General features: G+C 34.2%; 1 protein-coding gene across 1 annotated transcript; it reads left to right on the top strand.

Annotated features, from left to right (window-relative positions):
- Nucleotides 1–512: 512 nt before the first annotated feature.
- On the top strand, nt 513–14,113 carry LOC107494601 (histone-lysine N-methyltransferase, H3 lysine-9 specific SUVH4). Its single transcript, XM_016115641.3, has 16 exons — nt 513–636; nt 759–1,371; nt 1,559–1,633; nt 2,187–2,249; nt 2,670–2,724; nt 2,910–3,019; nt 3,121–3,294; nt 5,227–5,352; nt 8,010–8,108; nt 11,372–11,421; nt 11,535–11,623; nt 11,958–12,117; nt 12,200–12,305; nt 12,400–12,582; nt 12,684–12,917; nt 13,718–14,113. The coding sequence occupies exons 2-16, from the start codon at nt 841–843 to the stop codon at nt 13,829–13,831; spliced, it is 2,169 nt and encodes a 722-aa protein (XP_015971127.1). The 5' UTR covers nt 513–636; nt 759–840; the 3' UTR covers nt 13,832–14,113.
- Nucleotides 14,114–20,974: the final 6,861 nt, after the last annotated feature.

Genomic DNA, 20,974 nt, shown 5'->3' on the forward strand with positions numbered 1-20,974 from the left:
TAAACTGAAATATTTTATATTAATAAAAAAAGAATAATGTGTCAATTAGAGAATATCAGAATCTCATTTATTATATAAAATATTCTGTTAGTCAGTCACATTTTTTTTTTATTAAAAAAGCATGTCTTTGACAATGACTGATATTTTTAAATTATTTACGAATATTTTTACTAATAATAAAATTCAAAATATTTTTATCAGTGATAAAATAATTCTAATGCATTTTTGTTGTTTTACGCTAAATGTAATGTAATAAGTAATAAGTAATAACAAAAACAAAAACAATAATAAATATTGAATCATTTTGTCTTATTATTTCCGAATCGTATATTTCAAACACGCGTTACCATTCGTGTGTGCTTACGAGGAGGGAAATCAAAGTCCGAAGCGGGAATCCAAAAGGCAACCAAAAGAAAAATAACCAAAAGAAAAAAAAAACAAATAAAATTAATTTGAAAAAGAATTTCAAGAGTCCACAGTCCACTCTAGTTCTCGGACAGTGGAGCCTATTATTAATAACACGGGACGAAACATTGCGTCTTCTCGTTTTCTCTCTCCCTTGACAACACTCTCTCTGCATTCTCTCTTTCCTTCTCCCCAAACCCTAGGAGCTTCTAATCCAAGCTACACTTCGAGGTTTTTCGCTCATTTCGTAAAATCTTCAATGGTTTCGGTGTTTATCTTCTCGATCACTGCTCTGAGTTTCTTGCATTTCGGTATTGATTTTAGTTTTTCTCGTTTTCATTTCTGTCTTGCAGATTTGCATGCTTGCAGGTTGAAGGTGCAGTTGCGCTTATTCAGAACTCAATCGTGCTCGGCGGCGTTTATTCTCAATATTCGATGGTTCCGAAGACGGAAAAGAGCTCTGATTTCGAAATGCCGGCGAGGAACAGTGACGAAACGGTAGAGAAGAAGAACGTGGCGAAGGACATGTCGGTGCAGCGCAGAGCCAGTGCGAGAATCCAAGCGGCGAAGCAGAAGGCCGAGGAGGAGCTTCATGCTCGCCGTGGAGCGGTGGTAGTAGAAGAAGAGAAAGAAAAAGAGGAGAAACGTGTGAAAGTGGCGAAGAAGTGGAGCAAGAAGCGCGTGAGGAATGGGGAGTACTTGGGAGAGGGAGAGGTTGTTGTTGGCGTTGCTTCCCCAAAGAAGGGGAACAATGGCAGCGGAAACGAGGATGGTGTTGGCGAGGGAGAGGGAGGTGTTGCTTCTTCCTTGGCGAAGAAGCCGAATAGGCGCCCGTTTATGCAGGATCAAAATGGAGTAGGGGATTCTGAGAATGCTGTGGCTAATTCTGCTGAAAATAAAGGAGCTGCCTTAAGGGTGAAGGAGACTATTAGGGTCTACAACAAGCATTACCTTCATTTTGTTCAGGTTAGTTCTATTGGTTCTGAATTTGCTGCTGCTGATTTTGTTGCTTCTCTGTTGTTTGCATTTGTGTGGGTAATGGTGAATTCCGGTAGAAATATTATAATTTGCTTGTAGCTGCTTTCATTTTAGTTTGTTAGAGGAATAGTCAGTGGTAATAGCTCTTGTTTGAGCATCTTTTTGGTATTTACAGGAGGAAGAGAAGAGGTGTGGGAAAGCGAAGGCTGAATCTGAAGCTGCTAAGAAGTCAAAGTCTTCAAAATCGAAGGTTGGATTCTCGTTAATCACTTGTTACTTGTGGATTCTCTTATCTATCTGAGTCCCTGGTTTCATGGCGGACATAGGTTGTTTGCAAACAATGATAACAATAGTCCTTTAAGTTAAAGAGGAATGCTAGAGGGATAGTAGAATTTATTGTTTTTAGCCATTAATTAGTAATCAATGTTTAAAAGTATGGTATAAAATATGTTGTTGAATTACTAGACTAAAGGAACTAGACTAAAGGGATTGAGTTGATGACTAAGTGATGGCAAAAAACAATTTCTGATGGTCCCCTAGCATTTTTCTAAGTTAAATTCAATATGTTAGAGAATAATTTGAATATGATACTAGTGACTGATTTTTCTAACAGGAATAAACTTATTTGACCAAAAAAAGTGTTGCTCACTAAAATGAGAATGGTAATCTTTTAAACATCAGAATTCCATGGATCAATTTGAGGGTTTACTTTATCATTGTCCTATTCCTGGTATACTTAATTAAATCTGAATGCTTTACTGAATTCTTTTAATGTGATAAATTTGACATGTTTATCTGTATAGAAAGCGGGACCACTTGAAGTTAAGAAAACTCATCAGCGACCTGATCTAAAGGCACTATCCATGGTAAGTCAGAATTCAGTGACTTGATTGTTTTTTATTGACATCTTAATTTAAGTATAATGACATTATATTGAAATATGATGATCTAGTATAAAAATTGCCTTCTTGATTTCATCAATAACATGGCATTAGAGCTAGCTTTTATTCGTCTCTTGTTTGTAGTAGTTGTGTTTTTCGTTTTTTCATTTTATTTAAATTGTTGCCTTATATGGTTCCAGTTCTTTTATTTCTAGTGCCTCTTCCCCCTTTTCTGCATTATAGATGCCAAAAGTTGTTTTCTTTCTCCAAGTGATTTATCATGTTGGGTTTTATTACTAAGTTGGAACGATGCTTGGTTTTGATTAAACGATATTGATTAAATTTTACTGTGCAATCCTACATCTTATTTTTTGACATTACCTTGAAAATTGGGATTTTCGGCAGATGATGACGAATAATGAGATTTTGTACCCCGAGAAAAGAATTGGTGACCTTCCAGGTTTGTGGTTTTGTCTTCTTGTGTTTTCATGTCTTTTGTCATTTGCCATAATAACAGTGTTATTTTTTATTTTCTATGTATCAAACCAGGTAGGAGTTATTTCTTATAAGTCATTGATTATCATAATTTCCTATTGTGATTACTTCCTTATTTTGATATGGGTTGAACTTTTCTATTAATGTCAGGTATTGAAGCTGGACATCAGTTCTTTTCTCGAGGTGAAATGGTTGCTGTTGGTTTTCATAGTCATTGGTTAAATGGGATTGATTATATGGGCAAATCCTATGGCAAAGTGGTACTTTATTTTCATTGTGCTGTTCTCTTTGTTTGTGTGTAGAATATGAAGGTTACACACACCTTATGTTTTGTTTTGTTTTCACCTCTTGGTTGCCACAGAACAGCATTTATGAATACCCTATTGCCGTGGCCATTGTTTTGTCGGGCCAGTATGAAGATGATGTTGATAATGCTGATGATGTTGTGTATACTGGTCAAGGTGGGCATAACTTGACAGGTGATAAGCGCCAAATCAACGACCAAAAGTTGGAGCGGGGTAACTTAGCACTCAAGGTGTGCTTTTTTTTTTTTTAAATCTCTTGGAACATTTAACCCATGGTAATTTCTTGTTTCTTCTATGTGGTTGATTTGTTTATTTTATTTGGCTTTGTTAGAGGAAGGGTATGGAAGGCTATACCTTATATAAATGTTTTGTTTGCTTTGCTTTTGTATATGGGAACTCTTATCCCCAGTTTCCATTCTTTGTTAATGTGTAGTGTAGTACATAGAGTATGGAAGGAACCAACATGAACCAGCACTACGGTAAAATATAAATAAAAAAAACAGCTCCAACCCCTTGTCAAAGGCTGCCACCATTTTGACTGCAATCATCCTACAGATAAGGATGTCCCACACGGATACCTTTTTCTCTGTGTCTATAAGGCTGCGTTTGGAAAGAAGATTGAGACTGAGAGATAGAGACTAAATTAATTTTCTAGTGTTTGGTGTAAAATCTACTAGACTGAGTTATGCCTTAGTATTATATTTAATTTAAGATAAATATGGTAATTAAATGTAGATTTGGAATTTTAAAGGTTAATTGGGGTATTTTTGAGAAGAAATGTTATTGAAGTTTTAGTGTTTATTCCAAAAAGTTTCAGTTTCCTGTGTCCTTATTGAGTTCCAGTCCTGTTCTGCAAACAAATGCTACCTAACTATACTCTTTTAATTGTTCGTCTATCATTATTGGGAAATAAATGAGAGGTTAGAAAATTGAAAGCTCATTGCATTTGTATAGAAACAACTACAAAGCCTTATTTTACTAAGTGGGATTGGTTACATGATTCAATAACGTTTATGCACCTTATCATGAATCACGTCTGAACTCAACCCATTCCAAGTTCCAACTCATCCATCCTCCTCTTGATTAGATGCTCTGTTGTTATTCTCCAAAACTTTCCAAACTCTAAATCATCAAAGGTGAAATTCCACCATCTTTTCAACCATAGGTTCTACTCTAAATTTCTCCCTCATGACTTTGTTCTTTATTTTTGTCCATTCCATTATGACTACTTTGGAAGGAAACTTTGGAACAACCGTTGAGTTTTTTCAAGGCCATAGGTTCAAGTTGTGGAATCAATCATTGATGCTTGTATCAGGTTTGGCTACATGTATAGACCCTTTTAGATTTGGGTGTGACCTTTCCACGGACCCTGCATAATGCAGGGTGCTTTGCAGTAGTCTGCCTTTTAGAATTAGCAACAATGCTTGAGTTACACTATATAAAATTTTAGTGATGCAAGAGAGCCCTTATTTTAGAACAAGGGTGAAAAACAAAAACAATACCATACCATAATCACATGGTTTAACTATCCTAATCTCATTAGGTGGGACCGGTAGTTAAACAATATTGCATATTTCTTCCCCCCCTCCCCTCCCCTATTTTGAATTGTGAATGTTAGTAGAAGTTCAAGGGAAGAAGCCACTTCAGCCGTTGACTTATAAGCTATGTGCACTTCTGCCTTTGAATTTATAAGAATGGTATTAATTGATGCTTTGGACTTCCTAACAATTCATTTAAATCATGTGCACCCTGATATGTAAATTATATTAAATGCAATCTAGTTTCCTTATCATTCAAATATTAGGTGGGTTGAATTGCACATCTGGGAAGGTAAAGGAGTTTGTTTTTTTCAAAATGAAGACTAAAGTTCATAATTGAACATAACCCTTAACTTGTGAGGTAAGTTGCTCTTTTCTCCTGAAGATGGGTTCATCGTAGTTATCGTCCAATAGTATTGCAAAGCCTCCAACCACAATGGGTAAATTGGATATGGGGATAGATGTTGTCCTCTTTGTGTAATCCCACTAAGTTGAAGCTTCATGCATTAGGTTGCCTTTGTGTGTGTGTTGAGTGGTATGTGGTGTGTTATCATTTGCATTGTTCTTGTTTATATTGTTCTTTTGTTCATGCGAAGTTGACATTTTTTTTGTATTTCATTGTAGAATTGCATAGAGCAAGATGTGCCTGTTAGAGTGATCCGTGGTCATAAATCTTCAAACGGTAAATCTTCAAACGGTAAATCTTCAAATGGTGCTACTAAAATCTATACATATGATGGCTTGTACAAGGTAACTCTTAAAGAATCTCACTAATTTGTTTGAGTAAGAATTTGTCACTATTTTGGTGAACATTTATGTAGCATGCCTATTATATTGGTTCCTCATGACCTCATCTTTAAATATTAAGAAGTTTAACTACATATAATGGTGTATAATTTCACTCGAACTTTGTTTGTCCTGAGATTTAACAAGAATTTCGAGTTCAATTAGGTTCTTATAATTAAAACATAATGATTGGTATTTTAATTCTTACATTTTACAGATAATTTTCAACTGAATTCCATTTAGTTTAAAATTCTTATAATCAAATCCTTTATACAACTACAACAACAACAACAACAACAACAACAACAACAAAGTCTTATCCATTAGGCACCGTCCACGATCAAGCCCCTTATATGTTATTAAAATTTCAGGAACTAAAATATCTATAAACATATCACTTCCTCTCCTCCCCTCTGTCACCGTCGCCACAAACGACGGCGAGCTTCCCAATGCTTCTACCTCTGTCATTTGCCTCTGCATACACTGTTCAGTGTTCACCTAGCTTCTGGCCTTCTGCCTCTGTTTGACTCTATTGCCTCTGACAAAGTTAGACTCTGCTGCAACTTTCGTGTCTTTGTCTTCTCCAGCAATGTTCGCCTCTGCGTTTGCTTTGCCGCCATTTGCCGCTTTCTCTATCCCTCTTTCTCTTTGCCCTGCTTGGAGTCTGTCTTTGATCTCTTATTTTTTTGTCACTGATTTTGATTCTGGTTCTGTTATGTTGTTGCTGTTGGTGGTGGTGGGAGAGATGGTGGTGATATTCATGTTGTTGTGATTGTGTTTGTCGGGTGAGGTTGTGAGGCATGAGTGGTGGTAGTTGTTGGGTTGGGGAGGAGAGGCGGCAGTGGGAGAGAGTGAAGGAGGCGCTGATGATGGGTGGGGTGGGGTGTTGATGAAGACGACGATGATGATGGGTGCAGCGATGAGTGCGGGTGGTGGTGGTGTTGTGATGGCAGTGTTGACTAGTGAGTTGAAGCAACTGCGATGGCAATGGTGAGGTGAGGTGAAGGGTGCAACAGTTGGTGGGGATGGAAGGTCGAGCTATGGAGGTTGAATGGTTCTGTCTTGGGGGAATTGGGATTATTGTTTAGGATTAGATTTAAGAAGGTAAAATTGGAAAAGAAAATATTAAATCAGAGTTAACTGTCGAAAAATTGACGGTAAGGATAAAATTGAATCAAATTAAATGTTAAGGGCAATTTTAAAAATGCTGAAAACCTTTAGAACAAAATATATACTTTTTTTTTTCCTGGCATAGTAGATATCTTGTGCATTTTGACTGTTAGAAATGTTTTTGTGGCAAGAAGACTTGCTTGATTCATCAATCCTAATGTGTTTTGACTTATGTCTGACGTTTTCAAATTGTGAATGTAAGTTCCAAAAAACATGGTATTAGGGTTTTCCCCCCCACTACTAATTGTATGGAAAGAAGTGTTAATAAGGGTACAATCAATTTGGTTTATCCAAAATCAAGTTGTTTTAAATGATTTTTTTAAACCATATACTTAACTATAATTTGACATCTAGGGGGCACCAGTTTCATATATTTTATGAGTACGCACACATCAATGAAATTTCGAAAAACAGTTAAATTTCATATCTTACCACTTACCACAAAAAATTCCTTTATTTTTTATAAACGAAGAATTTTGTTAAGATGGAGAGAATAATATATAGGAAGGGGGTGTGTTTTTGTTATACGGGAGCAAAAGGCAACTAACAGAGTAATTTATAAATCGTAGCTTTCTGATTTCTTAACAAATTTTAATGGTAAAGCCCTTTATAATGATCATGAGCTTTATCCAAAGTAGATGTTAGATGCCTAGTCCTATCCAATAAAACTTGCTTGTTAGAAAATTTGTCATTGAAGGTGTGTGCAGTGTGCATCAACCAAATAGTTCAAATAGTGTATGTTGCATAGTGCCAGAATGAATTTTCCTCTTTCCTACTTCAAAAAATAATCAAACCTAGTCAAGAGGATGAAGTTAACCATGGTTGTAGGACAGGCCTAACATTCTTCAAAATATACAAGAAGAGGTTTTAAATAGAAACACAAACAAATGACAATGTAAGAGTTGATTTGAATTTGATTTTTATTTTGCCCCACTCCTAACATGCAAATCAGGGGAGATAGCTTTATATGGTCTTTGAACCTACAAACTTTAGTTCCAATCATGTTCGCCATGTTGGAAGGAGACTATATTTGAGATTGAGTAAAATCATAAGGTGCATATAATATACATGATTTGTTGTATTGCCCATACTTTTGGAAAGATCCATATAACAACTGGATAAATAAATTATATACTATAAGATTTAAATAGTCAACTACCAAGAAAATCTCTTGAAATTGTTTTCTTTACATAATTTATTTTTAAGTTAATCTGTAAGCAACTTTAGTTTCAAGAGGAGTGCATCCTTTTTAAAATTCCTTCTGATATTTGCCATATTTCAAAGTTTCTAATTTATGTCTTGTATGCTTTACTTTTATGATTGTATTAAATTAAATGGCATTTACATATGGCTATTAATTGATTATTTTAACTAGTGAGACATGAAAGATGGAGATCAATTAGCATTCTATTTTATAGGTGAAATTTAAAATTTCTGCCCTGTTGTGTCAGGTGATCAAGTATTGGGCAGAGAAGGGAATATCTGGATTTACAGTCTACAAATTTCAACTTAAGAGAATTGAAGGGCAGCCATTAATGACCACAAATCAGGTGCTACTATTTTCTGCTCATTTGCCATGATACTTGATACATCTCTTGGTTTGGTTGAAGATGTGGTTTTTGTAAGCATGCTGCCAATTAAACATGAAGTAGGTTGCGGAATCTTTTATAGTGTTGTATGAGCATAATCTATTCATTAAAATACATTATGAAGATTGACATTTAGTTAATCATTTAATAATCTAGTGCAACTTGCAACTAACTTGAAAATGTGTAGCAACTAGCAAAATATATCTAACTTCTCATCTTGGAGGTTTCATGATCAACTATTTCCTGCAATGTTCCATGCAAAGAAAATGCTAAAAGTCAAGTTGGCAATTTTCTGCGGCTGATGTATATCATGTGCACTATTCATTTCATTTTCACCAAAGTCAAGTTAGTTTATTTTCCTTTTTTAGTAGCTTGAATACCTTTTGCAGAGTATTGTCATGACCCAATCTTTTTAGTTGTAAATTGTAATTCTAGTGTACTTTTTGTGTGTGTGTGCTATATATATAATTTCAGTAAGATGAGAAGGATTATACAATCTGGGGGATAAGGTTTCCCCTATACCAAAGCAAAAGCAAAAAACACAAGATTTATCTATAAAGCATAGCTTTCCAATCTTTCTACTTGCTTTTCCCTTTAAATATTATGATCTTTACACCAACCAGAAACTAGGCGTCTAATTCTATCCCATACATCATGTTTGTAAAAAATTTTCCATTGAAGGTGTGTGCATTTCACTCCAACCAAATAAGTCCAAATTATGGCAAAATTTTCAGATTGACACAAATTTTGCCTCTTCTCTCTACCACACCCAACAAAAATAGACTCAAGAAATTGTTATATGGCTCCAGGGCACACTCAACAAGCATCAGCTATGCTAAACAAATTGTTCTACAAGAATACAGCTTTTGGGAAATGCAAAAATTGATGTGAATTTGACTTTGAATTTCCCCCACACATAACAAACACATCAGGAGTTGAGTTGTCTCTGAGTGATCTCAATGTTAGGGGTTCAAGCTGTGGGAACACCTAATGGGCAATGATGTAATTTCAGGTTAGGTTGCATACGTTTCACCTTTTTGATGCAGCCCTTCTTTGGGCCTTGCATTATTGGGGATGCTTGTGCACCAAGCTACCCGTTTGTATTACAAACACATCAAAGTAGATATCCTTATGTGGCTATTGAACTTGCAACAATTCATTAGTATTAATTCTGTTAGGTAGCTTTTGTTTTGAGGTACTGGGAGTGGGATTGGGGGACTAAGACTCATTACTTTGTTTGGTAGTCAGAGTTTGGAGTTAAAATTTTAGTCCCGGGGCACAAAATTTCACTCCCATCAGTTCCTCTAGAAAGTAAGGACACATGGGACAAATTTTTGGCGACGGAGACTGAAACTTTAATAATGTTTATTTCTAAAATTACCCTGATCCAACTTTTCAAATTCCAAGTCTAACCCCACCTTTCCTTTTCCTCCCAAACCATGCCTCCCTTTCTTGCAACCTCCATCTCCACCACCGCCACCACCATTACCGTTGCCGTGATAGACAAAATTAATAGAGACAAAGGCAGTGAAGAGAGACAAGACGTTGGCCAGACCTAGCCATGGAAGACAAGTCAGAGAAGAGATCCTCTTACCATCCGTTATTTGCTTGAATAATCTATTGGAGATGCAACTACCTTTTTTATTCCCCTTAATTGTAACCTCAGTTCCCCTCCACTTTCCAAGATAAACAATTCCAAAGGTTCCAGAACCTAGCTCTTTTAATTCTTCAAGATCAATATAGGTATCAACATAAAGCAAAGAACTTTCTAAAAGTAGTGTAACCTTGTGAAATGAATTTCCATTGACTAGAATGGGTATCAACATTAGCATTACTACTCTTGTTTGTACCATATTTGCTCTTGATAACTTGATACCAAAGAGATTGCATTTTTACGGGAACATACCATAGTCATTTTGCCACCAAAGTAATGTTGTTACCGACAATATTGCCGAGACCCATGCCACCGTCAATCTTAGGACAACAAAATTTCCAATTTTCCACGTGATCCAATGCTGCATCCCAAGGTCCACACCAAAGAAATTCCCTCAATCCTTTCAATGGTGTTTGACACTCCCTTGGAATATAGAACAACAATAAGAAGTGAATAGTAATAATTCAGAGGTAAGACCATTTGAGTGTGACACGAACACCTAAAGAGAAAATTTAGTTAGACTCTTAGAGACAAAGAACAAGCTCAAGTGGGCCATGGTTGGCGATTGATATTCTAAACCTTTTCTGGAGGTGCAATCCGGAGAATGAGGAAAAGTTTAATTGACGAAAATTGGAAAAGGGGAAGGCTGAATTTGGAGGATAACCACTCTAGATATTTGCTAGAAGCTTTGATTGGCTCTTTTTATACCCTGATGAAATAAGTCACCTTTATAGACACATTAATGAAAAAGGTCACCTTTTAAAGTATGGTAAATTTACCAGGCTATTTGCAGTATGGACTGAGGTACTTGGTTTTGATTGTTTTACTTAGCTCTTCAGGAAGTTTCTATTGGTGCGTCATGAAAGTTGACCTTTTGAAGGTATTCAGTAAACTCCTTAGCAATGGATAGATCGGTATTGACTTTTATCTCCTTAGAGTTAAATATTACTAGCTAATAAAATTTGTCTAGTCAATAGCCACTTGAGTGAGGTTTAGGAAATACATTGTTAGAGAATCAAATTGCTTTTGTTGTTGGATGCCATATGAAAGTTCAAAGCTCTCTTCAAATTGTTTTTTTGAGTGAAAACTCTTTTAATTTTGGTAAACCCATTTGAATGTTCAAATCCCATTTCAAAATCCTAAATTTAAATCGATTATTCGAATGGCTGTGCATTGACTTTTGGCTGACTTTTTGCAATACTTGTTTCATATCTTTTATTTGTATTGGGTGTTCCGTGCAACTTAGATTAGTCATATTGGTTTGGTTTCTTGGCTAACTGATGTCTGGCCTCTATATGCTGTAAATTCCTTTTATCTTTAGTGTATATTCTAATCGTGAAGAGAAATTGGAAAAATATGCTTCTTTGTTTTTTTATGTACATTTTTTATTTTTGATTTGTATATGTTGGTTTTTTGCTTGAAAAAAAATATTTTGCTCGTATTACAGGGATCATACATTCACATCTTGTATTTTGCTCTCCATCTTTATGATATTTTTCTTTCATGAAAAGATGATTGTGTAGATCGTAATGGAATCCCTTCTGGTATTTTCTTTTCTGTGCAATGTTAGGTTTATTTCACTCGTGGACGTGTACCACAGTCTACTGCAGAAATACGAGGGTAATTTAAGGAGAAAAATGAGTACATATTTTTTGTGCCTTTTTTATTTCAATTTTGCAAGGGATTTGTTATGGAATTCTTGTTTATAATATAACAACTTATACATTGCTTAGGTTGGTATGTGAGGATATAACTGGAGGTCAAGAAAATATTCCAATTCCTGCTACAAATTTGGTTGATGATCCCCCTGTTGCACCAACGGGCAAGTCGAGATCAATTTTTATTTTTTGGTTATCAAATTCATGCTTATACACATTTTTTTCTTTGCTTTATTTTACGTTGAGAATATATTTTGGCAGACTCAATCGGATGATTCTTCTGCTTTGAAATTTTAGTCATGCCTATTTGTATTTAAGTATAACTGTATATATTGTTGAAAATTTCTTGCCTCTTATCTTATTTAGTATGCTCTGAAACTAATTTATATGTTAATTATCTAAAATTCTATCAAGTATTCATCATTCCAGACTGCAAATAAGCGTTTTCAGTGCTCGGTTTTGCTTCATGACAATTTAGTTAACTTTTTTATACTATAGGTTTTACGTATTGCAACTCTGTTAAGGTTGCAAAAAATGTGAAGTTTCCCAAGGCTGCCACTGGATGCAAGTGCAAGGGTGTCTGCATTGATTCTACGACATGTGAATGTGCATTGCGAAATGGCTCTGAATTTCCCTACGTAGCTCAAAATGGTGGCAGGTTTGAACCAGACCGGTGAAATGCAAATTAAATTATGTTTGGTGTTATATATGAATTTATTTCTTTTATTTTGGACTGACAGGTTAGTTGAAGCTAAAGATGTTGTCTTTGAATGTGGTCCCAACTGTGGCTGTGATGAGACTTGTGTGAACCGGACTTCACAGAAAGGGATTCGATATCGTCTGGAGGTTGCATATTGTTTTAGTTTCCTTAATCCTTTCATATGATTAATTGTTAAAGTACTGGACTTCTTAAATGTGCATTCAACAAATCATCAAATAGGTTTTCCGTACTGCAAAGAAAGGGTGGGCTGTTAGATCATGGGATTTTATACCAGCTGGTGCACCAGTTTGTGAGTACACAGGAATACTTGCTAGGACTGAAGACATGGACAGTGTATTAGAGAATAATTATATTTTTGAGATAGATTGCTTACAGACAATCAAGGGTCTTGGTGGAAGAGAGGTAGTAAATTGAATCCTATGGAACCTTTTAATGTAATTATACTTTCCAGACACTTAAGCTGTATTATGATCTTATCTTCTTGCCTACTTTTAATTTGACAGAGGCGATCGCAAAGTGGTACATTTCCATCAAATCTTTTGGATAAATATGATGACCATGGTTCAGATGGTGCACCAGAATACTGTATCGATGCTGGACCTACTGGAAATATTGCTAGGTTTATAAACCACTGTTGTGAGCCTAATTTGTTTGTTCAATGTGTCTTGAGCACCCACCATAACTTGAAATTTGCACGGGTAGTGCTGTTTGCTGCTGACAACATACCCCCACTGCAGGTAAATTCCTTTTCCTCCATTTTTACAAACTTATTTCCAACACATGCCTGCCAAGATTTTTTGGTCCGCATGCTGGTGTAGCTTTTCTTGTTATTTAATAACTTGATAACAATGGTTATAGCTGATATTATTTTATGATATCCCTACTGTACACAATCAGGTCAGTTTAGATAAACACTTTATATTGTTAAAATTGTTAACTTTTATGTTTCATTCATTCATTTTAGTATGAAGCTAAAACTGTTCCACATTAATCATAAACATTGTTTTACTATAGTTATTATAAAATAAGTTCTATGTTACCGCGAGTTGATGATTGTTTTTATTAGAACTGATAATGGTATTAATCTGAAGTTTATATCCATGTTTGAGTATGATCGTTGTCAGTTTTGGTTGTAGTTAAAACAGATAACAGTAATAATCTGAAGTTTATTGTGAGGGTATTGTGAGTGATTTTATCCATGTTATTAAAGATGACAACAATTATGATATTGGACTGTGAATACTGAAGCTGTGAAAGAGTTTAGAAGGAAAATAGTGACCAGGCTTGGCATCTTCATCCTAGCATTTGGACCATCATTACCATAATTACCCATAGTTACCCCAGCCATAGTCAGCAGAGAAAGCATCTAAAAGGATATAAGTCTTATTTTTCAATGTGTAAATTGTGTTTATCACTATCAGAACCATTCAGTTTGACGACATGGATGTTGGAGATACAATACTGCAGTTTAAATTATTCTAGTCTGTTCAAATTGGTACCATTAATGACATTTTTTTAAATCTCCAATTGCTTGCAGGAGCTGACGTATGACTATGGTTATGAGCTTGATAGTGTATTGGGTCCCGATGGAAAGGTCAAACAAGTGACATGCTACTGTGGAGCTCCAGGTTGCAGGAAGCGATTATTCTAAAGCTAGTATGCTTATGCTCCATTGCGCTAAAATGTTGTATGTTGGTATATTTTGAAAAACTAGTGTGGATGCCATATATGTTTGTGTAACTGGCTCCCAAAACCTGGGCTGCCAGATCTCAGTAGGAAAAATCGGTTTCAAATTGTAGGAGAATGACAACGGCAATGTAAATTTTTTTATGTAAATCCCAGGCCCAGTAAATGACATTGAGGCTCTGATTGTACTGCCTGGATATTACAAGTAATAGGAATCAAAGGGAAAATTACATTCATGATTGTAAAATGTAGTTTCAGAACATAAAATTCAGTTAGGTGAAAATATGGCGGCCTTCAAGATTGATCTTGAAAAGGTATATGATATGGCTTAGTTGAGATTTTATAGCAATTTGCATTTAGGTCTTTGGTTTCCGTGTTCATACTTAATGATATACACTGGCAGATTTCATTAGGAAAAATCCGTTGGATGACTTAATGTTGTTATTCATGAAAGCTAGTGAAAGTCAGATGCAAGTCTTTTTTGTTTCCTTCCTTCGTTTCGATATTTTTGGAAGCATCAGGTCATCATCAAGCAGAAAAATGTGGGTTATATGATGAGACTAAGATAAATACGAAATAAAAATGTTGAGTGGGTTCCAAGAGGTCAAAGAAGTTGGCACATAACTTGGGTTGCCTATCTCTTGTGGAACCTCCAAGAAGATATAGCAACATTCTTGAAGACACAACTCAAACTCAGAAACGGTGGCAGGTTCAGCCCCTATCCCTTGTACTTAACTTTAGTCCAACCTAACCTTGGCTCTCTTGCTAGTGTCCTATGCAGCATGTCAAAATTCCAGCCTCAGTTTGTACAAAAGGGAGGCATGAACCCTTGGAAAAGGCCTGCTAACATTAGGCACAAGGTTACTGTCAATTTATTCCACATGTGATGTCATTGATGGAATGTGGGGGCGGAGAGTCCTTGTTTCCTTTCCCCGAGTTCCCAAACCCTCCCCATTCCTATTCCTCGCCTCCGTATTCGTCCTTGCGGAGATTTCGAAAGTTTTAAAAAACATGCATCGAGACAAGTACAATATGGAATACAAAGTATACAAGGATATAATTAAAAATGATTTTGTTAACATGAGTGAAAGGACTTTGAGATATTAGGATTTTTTTTTTTTATGTAAAGGATTAGTTAAATGAATGTGAAATGTCACAAAAATCTCTTTAAACAAATTATGATTTTACTAATAAATTTAATTTTTATTTATTGTCAATAGAAAATAGTTTTACACATACAATCAATTACGTAACCGTTAACAAAAATATATCTTTTATATTAACAGTATGAATAATTATTCAAAAAAAACATGTAATTGTATGACTTTAAAATATTTTATACAAAAAATTTATCAAAATTAAATATTTTTACTAGTTATTAGATATATTTTAGCATACTTATGTTTAGAGTCCATGTGGATTGAGGGAAGTAATTTCCAGCCTATAATCACAAGAATTAGGTCCCAATATAACATCTTAGTTTTCGAAAAGACGTGACTTTTTTTTGAAGAGACGGAGTTTTGTGAAGCAAGCACCTCCACTGCATCATCAACAAGCAAGCACCTCTATGGATCTAAGCTCGTCGACTCAGTCGCGAAAAATCTAGTTTTTGAACCGTTTCGGCAAGAAATTTTAAAATTTTGATTTTCGTGGTTAAATTCATTTTGGCAAACCGGACTCAAATCTCGAGAGAAAAAAATATAAATTATTATTATATTATTATTTTACCTGCTATAATATTATTATATTATTATTTGATCTGCTTTAGTTAAAACAGAAGATAAATTTAATAATATAATAACCGAACTCAGAATCTATTGGTATAGGTTAATACTGGCACTTTCTGATGAACTTAACTATACTAATGCTTTATTATATATCTTCTAATCTCATGATTATCATGTTACTAGTGATATTTATACTAGTAACTCAAATGTTTATCTCTAGATATGTTATTACTTGTGTTCTGTTACATCTAGTTTTAGTAATTATCCGTTTAAAATATTTGTAAAATTTTTTTAGTGACTAAGCACCCTTAAATGCCACACCTCCTCTTTTAATGACGCCATCTGCCCTTCTTCAACCAGCCGAAAATAAGAAAGAAAAAATGATAAAACTTCCATGACGATTCATTCTTTCAAGCTCTGTTTCTTCCTCACCAAAATTCTAATAATTTCTTCTTCCTCTTCACATCCATACCATTTTTCATGGAGTGAATCAAAGTATGGTGATTGTTCTTCCTCTATATTGGTTTGGCCATAGCTGAAGCTTGGCTAAATGGCACGGGCCAAACGTCGATATAGAATTTCTCAAAAAGAATCTCGTCACAAGTATAATTCCAAACCAACAAATGACTCGTATCAGAGTTTAGTTTATTTATCACAAATTCAATTCAATAAAAATCGGGAGTTTTAAATTTCGAATCGTCTCTCAAAAGAATTGCAGTGAGATGTGCGTATCATTGGCTATGAAAAAAAAGGGTTTTAAAAGTAATTGATAAGAAATTAAATGACAAGAAAGTAAAGAGCAAACAAATAATTTAAATGCTAAAAAACATCTTGGCAAGGAATAAGAGTTAAGGTTTCCTACCCAAGTCATTAACCACAAATATGGTAATTAAGAAGAGTTAATCCCACTTCGTCATCTCCAAACATCGAGAAAAAGTCAAATAAGCATAATTGATCTTAATCCACAAGTTCTAGCCAACTCACTAATTAGACTTAGTGAAAGACTAGTGTCAGTAGAAACAAAACTAATTAACAACCCTAAATTACCAATTAATATTGGACATCAATGACTCAAGGTTACCTAAGTCCTCAATTTCAAGCCGAAAATGCAAAATTCTACTCTAAAACTAGAAAAGACATTTTAACAAATATTTAAAAGGCATAAAAGAAAAACATGGTAAATTGTAATAATAATAAAATTTATAACAACCAAATTTAAGAAAGCAACCATAACAATTCAAATGAGCAACAATAAATATAAAAACATCAAATTGTATTAAAAAAATAAAAATTCAACAAAAAAGTTCATAAATTAAAATTGACAAAATAAAAAAATAACAAGTAAAACTAAGCAAATTAAGATGTTAGAACAATAAAAAGTGAAAAAACTAAACTAACATAAGATCAAAACCTAAAACTAGAAAAAAATTTAGCTAAAAATTCTAAAATTTTAGAGAGAAATTAGAACTTCTTTCTCTACGAATTAACCTAAAACATGGTCCTAAACTGCTACTATGCTATTTATTTGATCCCCCCGAGTCTTGCCTTCAAATGCTTCAGAAATGAGTTGGATTGGGACCAAAATAAGCTCGAAATCGTGATCCACAGCAAACACGTGCTACTACTCGTGCGTACGCATAAATCCAAGGAGATGCATACACACAATTGGGCAGATTTCTAAAACTTTAATTTATTATTTCTCCACTTTTGTATGGTTTTTTTTTTCTATTTTTTCAAGTCATCCTTGCCTTCTAAACCTTAAATCACTCAAAAAAATACATCAAGAAATCGAATGGGATAACAATGAATTAAATTTGACAATTTAAAGGCTTAAAAAGCATGTTTTTAACAATTAAGCATATTTAGAAGAAATTCACAAAAGTATACAATTTGAATGAATAAATGTAAGATAAGTTGATAAATTCTATTTTTTTAACCCGAAATTAATCATAAAATAAAGGATTATCACTAAATTAGTGATTTTTTTATGTTTTTTCTTTAGATCTCTTGTTTAGGTGTCTTGGAGATCAAGAAAGCTTCATTTTTGTAAGGTTAAGGTGAGGAAATCCTTCTTTACATGCTAACGATGGTTTGACTATGTGAGCATCATGGTTTTAAAGTTTGTTTTTGGTTGAAAACTAGGTGAAAAAGTGACTTAGAAATCACACAAGTACAGCTGGTTTAAGAGCAGCACTAAAAGGTAGAATCTGATGAAATTATTTTTGATTAATTTTGTTTATGTTGTGTGATTGCTGGACTATTGGTTTGTGCTTGAAATTGAATGTTTAATTACTTGATTATTGATGAAATTTTTGTAATTTTTGGGCTAAACAATTCAGTTCCAAGGTGCTGCTGATTTTTTAACCCTATTTTGAGGTTATTTATAAGCTGGAATCTTGATGAAATTGATATAAATTGGTGGCTGAAAAGTGATTGAAAAAGTTGAGAAAAATCGATTCGAAAAGATTAAAAACTAGATAAAAATCAAGTAAACATTGATGAATTTTTGAAGTTGTTGATTTGGTTTCTTGAAAAATAAGAAAGCCCAGCAGCTTTGATTATTTTGAGGTCAAAATATAAATATAAAAAAATTTGGAATTGAAAGTTAATTAAAAGAGAGTTTTAGAGTCAATGTAAAATTTTCAAAAGTTAGAAATTTAAAGTGCTATTTCTAAAAGTTTAAGGTTTGAAAATAAAATTTTTAAAAGTTTAAGAATTAAACATTATTAAATGAACTTTAATAATAAAATATTATGATATTATTATTTTATTAAATTATTATGTAATTAATAAAAATATAATTAAAAAGTGATAAAAAAAAGACAAGTTTTCTTAAAAGATTTAGGAAGATAATTTTAAGTCTAGAATCTTACAAATTCTTTCATAAAACATCTAAAAGTGGTAAGAATTTACTAATGAGATAGAGGTCAATAATAGGAAGAATATTAAAGAAAAGTCAAGAATCAGTTAAAAAAGTGAACATAAAATATCAATATAAATGTTAAAGAGAGAAACAGAAGTAGAATGAAGAAACAGAAAAAGAAAAGAGATTATGACCAAGAGCTGATAAAGATAAAAATCGAGTATCAATTAAAAGTCTACCATAGAGTGTAGAATTATTTGACATCTGCCACAGAAGAGTAGATATGCCTTCTACAGAAGAGTAGAACAATTGTAATGATGGAGGCATCTATAGACTGAGAACTGTTTTCCAACTCGTAAACTACCACAGAAAAGCAGAGTTGCCACAGAAGAGTAGTGTAAAGTTATGTTGCGTACCGGTTGAAAAATCATATCCGGGACTTGTGACCGGGTAATGTCGGGAGCGGGCAGACAACCGACACATGAGCTCATAACCTGCACTAGAGTTAGACATGCATCATCCTTGTGTGAACATCATTCTCTGCTATGCATTCTCTTTATTTATATCCTGCTTCTTGTATTTCTCTATTTGTATTCTATTTTTTGTTTTATCTATTTACTGTATAGTTATGTTCTTGAAATATTCTATTGTTTGGTCATAACGACGGAAGCAATTAACTCAACTAATTAACCTGACCTTACTAAGAACTTCCCAGTTCTTATCCCTTCCTTTTTCCCTTAGATAATGACGGACGTCATTTTCTATGAGTTAGAGCAGTCCTATATATACAAGGGCCCAGTGTTTCATAGCTACTATATATTAGCCGCGGAGCCTCGGATACGACTATATGCATTACTTGACCGCTTTTAGCACTCGTTAGATACTCATTTCTTTGATCCTGACGCTCTCTACAAGTTCCTGCTATCATGACTTTATCTCGATGCTCCAGAACATCCTTTTTCTGATGGACTCAGACATCCACATCCAGCACAGCCAGAGGACCAGGTGGTACCTGAGCCTACGGAGTTTGCTTAGTCAATTCTAGTTGATGATTATATTCCTGCGATTCTTGTAGAGTGGGATTTTTCTCTAGAACACATAGTTCCAGATGTATAGCCAGACGACCAGCCTAGACTTTCTGGAGAGGAAGATGCTCCGATATATTTGAACAAACCTGTGCTCGACAACAGGCACGTGAGTAGTGATAGCAGAACCGCAGGAGGTACTGGTGATATTATGGTGATCTCAGACAACGACGATGACAATGAGAATCTGGAGATAGATTTCAAGCAGGAGGAGTTACCATCATTGGGTAGTGATCAGCCAGTGGGTGAGCCCCACGGAGACTTGCCCAATGGTGACATATGATGGCGTTCAGTTAGTTTTCGGAAGCATTCTTTTGAAGACACTCCAGCACAGCACTAACTTTTGTATAGACTCCCGATTGTGTTAGTACACTAGAGAGATTAGGAGCTTTAGTGTTGTTAGGCTAGTTTGGGCATCAGCTTAGAGGCTTTTTATATGGGACAGGTCCCAGGGTGTCGTATATTATATTTGTAATATTTTTAGTAGAGGCTGAAAAAGGGTGTACCTTGACTAGATCCTTTGTATAAGAGCTACTTGTGATATTTATGATATATATTATCAGTTTGGATATTTATTTCTTATATTCTTTTATATTTTTGTTCATGTGAGTTTGGTTATTTTATTCTTGTAAACGTTTAAAAAAAATTTATCTGTAAAAACGAACGCTTTAACAAGGTAACATGCTCATATACTAAATACTAATTATAAACTAAGGAAGCAAGTTGGTGAAACTCGATTTTCTAGTATGATCATGACATATCGAAAGTTGGGTTGTTATACCCAATGTATTTAAGATTGAATAAGTTTCCAACAAATTTTTATTTGCTAAAAATATTCGAGCATTACACTAAACGAATTGGTCTTTCTTGTTGGAAAAAAATCAAGGTTCAGATAAGAATCTGTCTAACAGCGGAAGCATCAAAATAATTTTTTCACAACCTGTACAATTAAATAGGCAACTCCAAAGACACTCCAAATATCAAATAAAATGGTAAAAATTAAATAATCAAATACTGAAATTTTTATCGTTGGAAAATCCTCAAAAAAGAGGCACAAAAAATCTATGGCACCTAGTCCAATAAAATCTTTCACTATAAAAAATAATAGGTACACAATCAATCTTTCTAGTAGGATTAGGGTTTCTCAATAATCAATAAAATATATCAAAACTGATAGAATCAACATAAATCCTCCACAAAGTAAATATTCAAATCAGACAAAAGAAAAGACAATACAACTTGCAAGTTATATTCTAACGTTCATCTCTACAAAGAAATGGAGCAAGTTTACCAATTCAATAGGATAAAAAAGGAACTATTATTTTTCTCCAATTTCTTCTTCTCTTCGGTGCCGATGAATCCCTCTCTCACTCTTGATTCTTTTTCTTTCTTTTTTCAAATGTGTGAGTTAATACTTCATCTCAAGCACATGA

Source organism: Arachis duranensis, chromosome 6 (assembly GCF_000817695.3).
Source record: "Arachis duranensis cultivar V14167 chromosome 6, aradu.V14167.gnm2.J7QH, whole genome shotgun sequence".
In the NCBI taxonomy this organism is placed as follows: Eukaryota; Viridiplantae; Streptophyta; class Magnoliopsida; order Fabales; family Fabaceae; genus Arachis; species Arachis duranensis.

Excerpts from the sequence above, each read along its gene's own strand:
- LOC107494601 (XM_016115641.3), top strand. The coding sequence starts at position 841 with ATGGTTCCGAAGACGGAAAAGAGCTCTGATTTCGAAATGCCGGCGAGG. Across the intron at positions 1,372-1,558 it reads ATTACCTTCATTTTGTTCAG|GAGGAAGAGAAGAGGTGTGG; the intron begins GTTAGTTCTATT and ends TGGTATTTACAG. Across the intron at positions 12,306-12,399 it reads GGATTCGATATCGTCTGGAG|GTTTTCCGTACTGCAAAGAA; the intron begins GTTGCATATTGT and ends ATCATCAAATAG.